This window comes from Epinephelus moara, chromosome 1 (genome assembly GCF_006386435.1).
Source record: "Epinephelus moara isolate mb chromosome 1, YSFRI_EMoa_1.0, whole genome shotgun sequence".
NCBI classification, from domain to species: Eukaryota; Metazoa; Chordata; class Actinopteri; order Perciformes; family Serranidae; genus Epinephelus; species Epinephelus moara.
The window spans coordinates 50,071,159-50,072,960 of NC_065506.1; the positions used below are offsets into that span (position 1 = coordinate 50,071,159).

The following is a 1,802-nucleotide window of genomic DNA, read 5'->3' on the forward strand; positions in this document are numbered from 1 at the left end:
CGTCATGACTGGGCTTTTTTAATGTCAGCGGAGTCATTTTTTTCTGAACAGCTGATTGGCCAGTGGGTGGTGCTTTTTATAGGATCAGATTCAACCCTGAACTTACCCTGCTCCGGAGCAGGATAGCCGTTCAGAGTAAGTTACCATGGTGATCTACCCCGATAAGAACTGAACCGGCTTTGTGAGACCGAAAACCCAGGGTTAACCCTGAAGTTACCTCGCTAAGACATTAATCCTGCTTCGTGATACAGGCCCCAGGTCCTCGTCTGTAAAATCTCTCTGACATCAAGTTAAAGCAGGGAACACTTAAACTTTTATTTTTATTTTGGTGGTATCTTTTTTATGTGGCTACAGACGTACTAACTGAGGCAGTGTCTGCTCAGCTCGCTGTGAGTTGATGTTCATGATGTGAAGATTTTTACCTGGAAGTTGTTGTAAACCAACATTGTGATTGGGTCTACAGAGCCTGTTTAGTTTGCTGACTCACTGCCTGTTGGTGTGTAATAATTAAAGGTTATAAGTGATGTGTCCTAAAATGTGACTCCCTCAGTGTTGGCGCTCAGTGATGTCAGACTGTGTGTTTGTGTGTCAGTAGAGCAGCAGATGTGGAGTCCAGTCAGAGTTCAGTGGTTCAGAGAGCAGAGCGGAGCTGCTGTCTGTCTGTAAGGTGTGAGGATGATGATGATGATGATTGGCTGACTCTGTGTGTGTTTTATCTGGTTATAGTGCTCTTTCATGACGCTGTATAAACGGCTGTTGGCGGGCGCTGTGTGTTGTGTTTGTGTGTGTGGACAGTTTGGACTCGTGATGTGTGTATGTGTGTGGTGTCTGTGGGTCGTGGTGCCTTTGAGCGGGACAGAAATCCCCTCGACTGCTGTCATCTGATATCCTGCTGCTAATATTGGCCTCACAGACACTTTCGGCTGCCAGCTGGTGTGTGTGTGAATTCTGCTCAGCTGAGTCACGTCCACAATATTCAGCTCAGACAGAAGGACGGACGATGGAGACACTCGTCTGATTTATTTTCTGTATGTAGGCCTGCAGGTAACGTTTACACCCTGAGATGTTCCTCCCAGTGTGTCCCAGTGTGTCCCAGTCTGTTACACTGGTGTCTGTGGTGAATAGATGTGTTCAGACTGTCTGCAGAGAGGAACAGGAACATGTTTGGTGTGTGTGTGTGTGTGTGTGTGTGTGTGTGTGTGTGTGTGTGTGTGTGTGATTTGATGTTGATGCAGATGTGTTTCTGTATTTCCTGTAAACACACACACACACACACACGTTGTGTCACCTCACTGGTCTGTACTGGTTTTGTTTGAGGTAGTGGTGACTCAAACTGGTCAGCTGGTTACGTGTCTCTCTCTGTGTCCATGTGCTTATTGATCAGTATTGATCAGATGTTTCATTGACACTTTGTCCTCCTTTGTTCTGCAGCTGCTGCACAGCTGATCTCATCTGTCATCTTTGTTTCATTCCCAGGACTCTGAGTCTTTGGACCGCTGCATCCAGTCCGCTCTGTCCTCCCTCTACCCGCCCTTCCAGGCCACGTCCCCGACTGTCCTCTGTCAGGTCCTCAGTGTGGTGGAGAGCTGCTACAGAGGAGACGGCCTTCGTTACCTGATCCACTTCCTGCTGCCTGCTAAGCAGTTCTTAGAAAACATCCAGCAAGATGCCTGCGTGAGTGTCCCTGAATCTGTCTGAGTGTGGGGACAACTGTCCACTCTGAAGAGAGACCAGTGTCCACTCTGAAGAGAGACCAGTGTCCACTCTGTAGAGAGACCAATGTCCACTCTGTAGAGAGACCA

The 1,802-nt window shown here is 48.0% G+C and overlaps 1 protein-coding gene across 1 annotated transcript in view; it reads left to right on the forward strand.

Moving 5' to 3' along the window:
* plekhg4 (pleckstrin homology domain containing, family G (with RhoGef domain) member 4) overlaps nt 1-1,802 on the forward strand; it is a 47,627-nt gene that overhangs the window by 19,665 nt on the left and 26,160 nt on the right. The window contains exon 2 of the mRNA XM_050055109.1: nt 1,477-1,674. Within this exon, the coding sequence (XP_049911066.1) occupies nt 1,477-1,674 (198 nt within the window). The remainder of the gene's footprint in view (nt 1-1,476; nt 1,675-1,802) is intronic.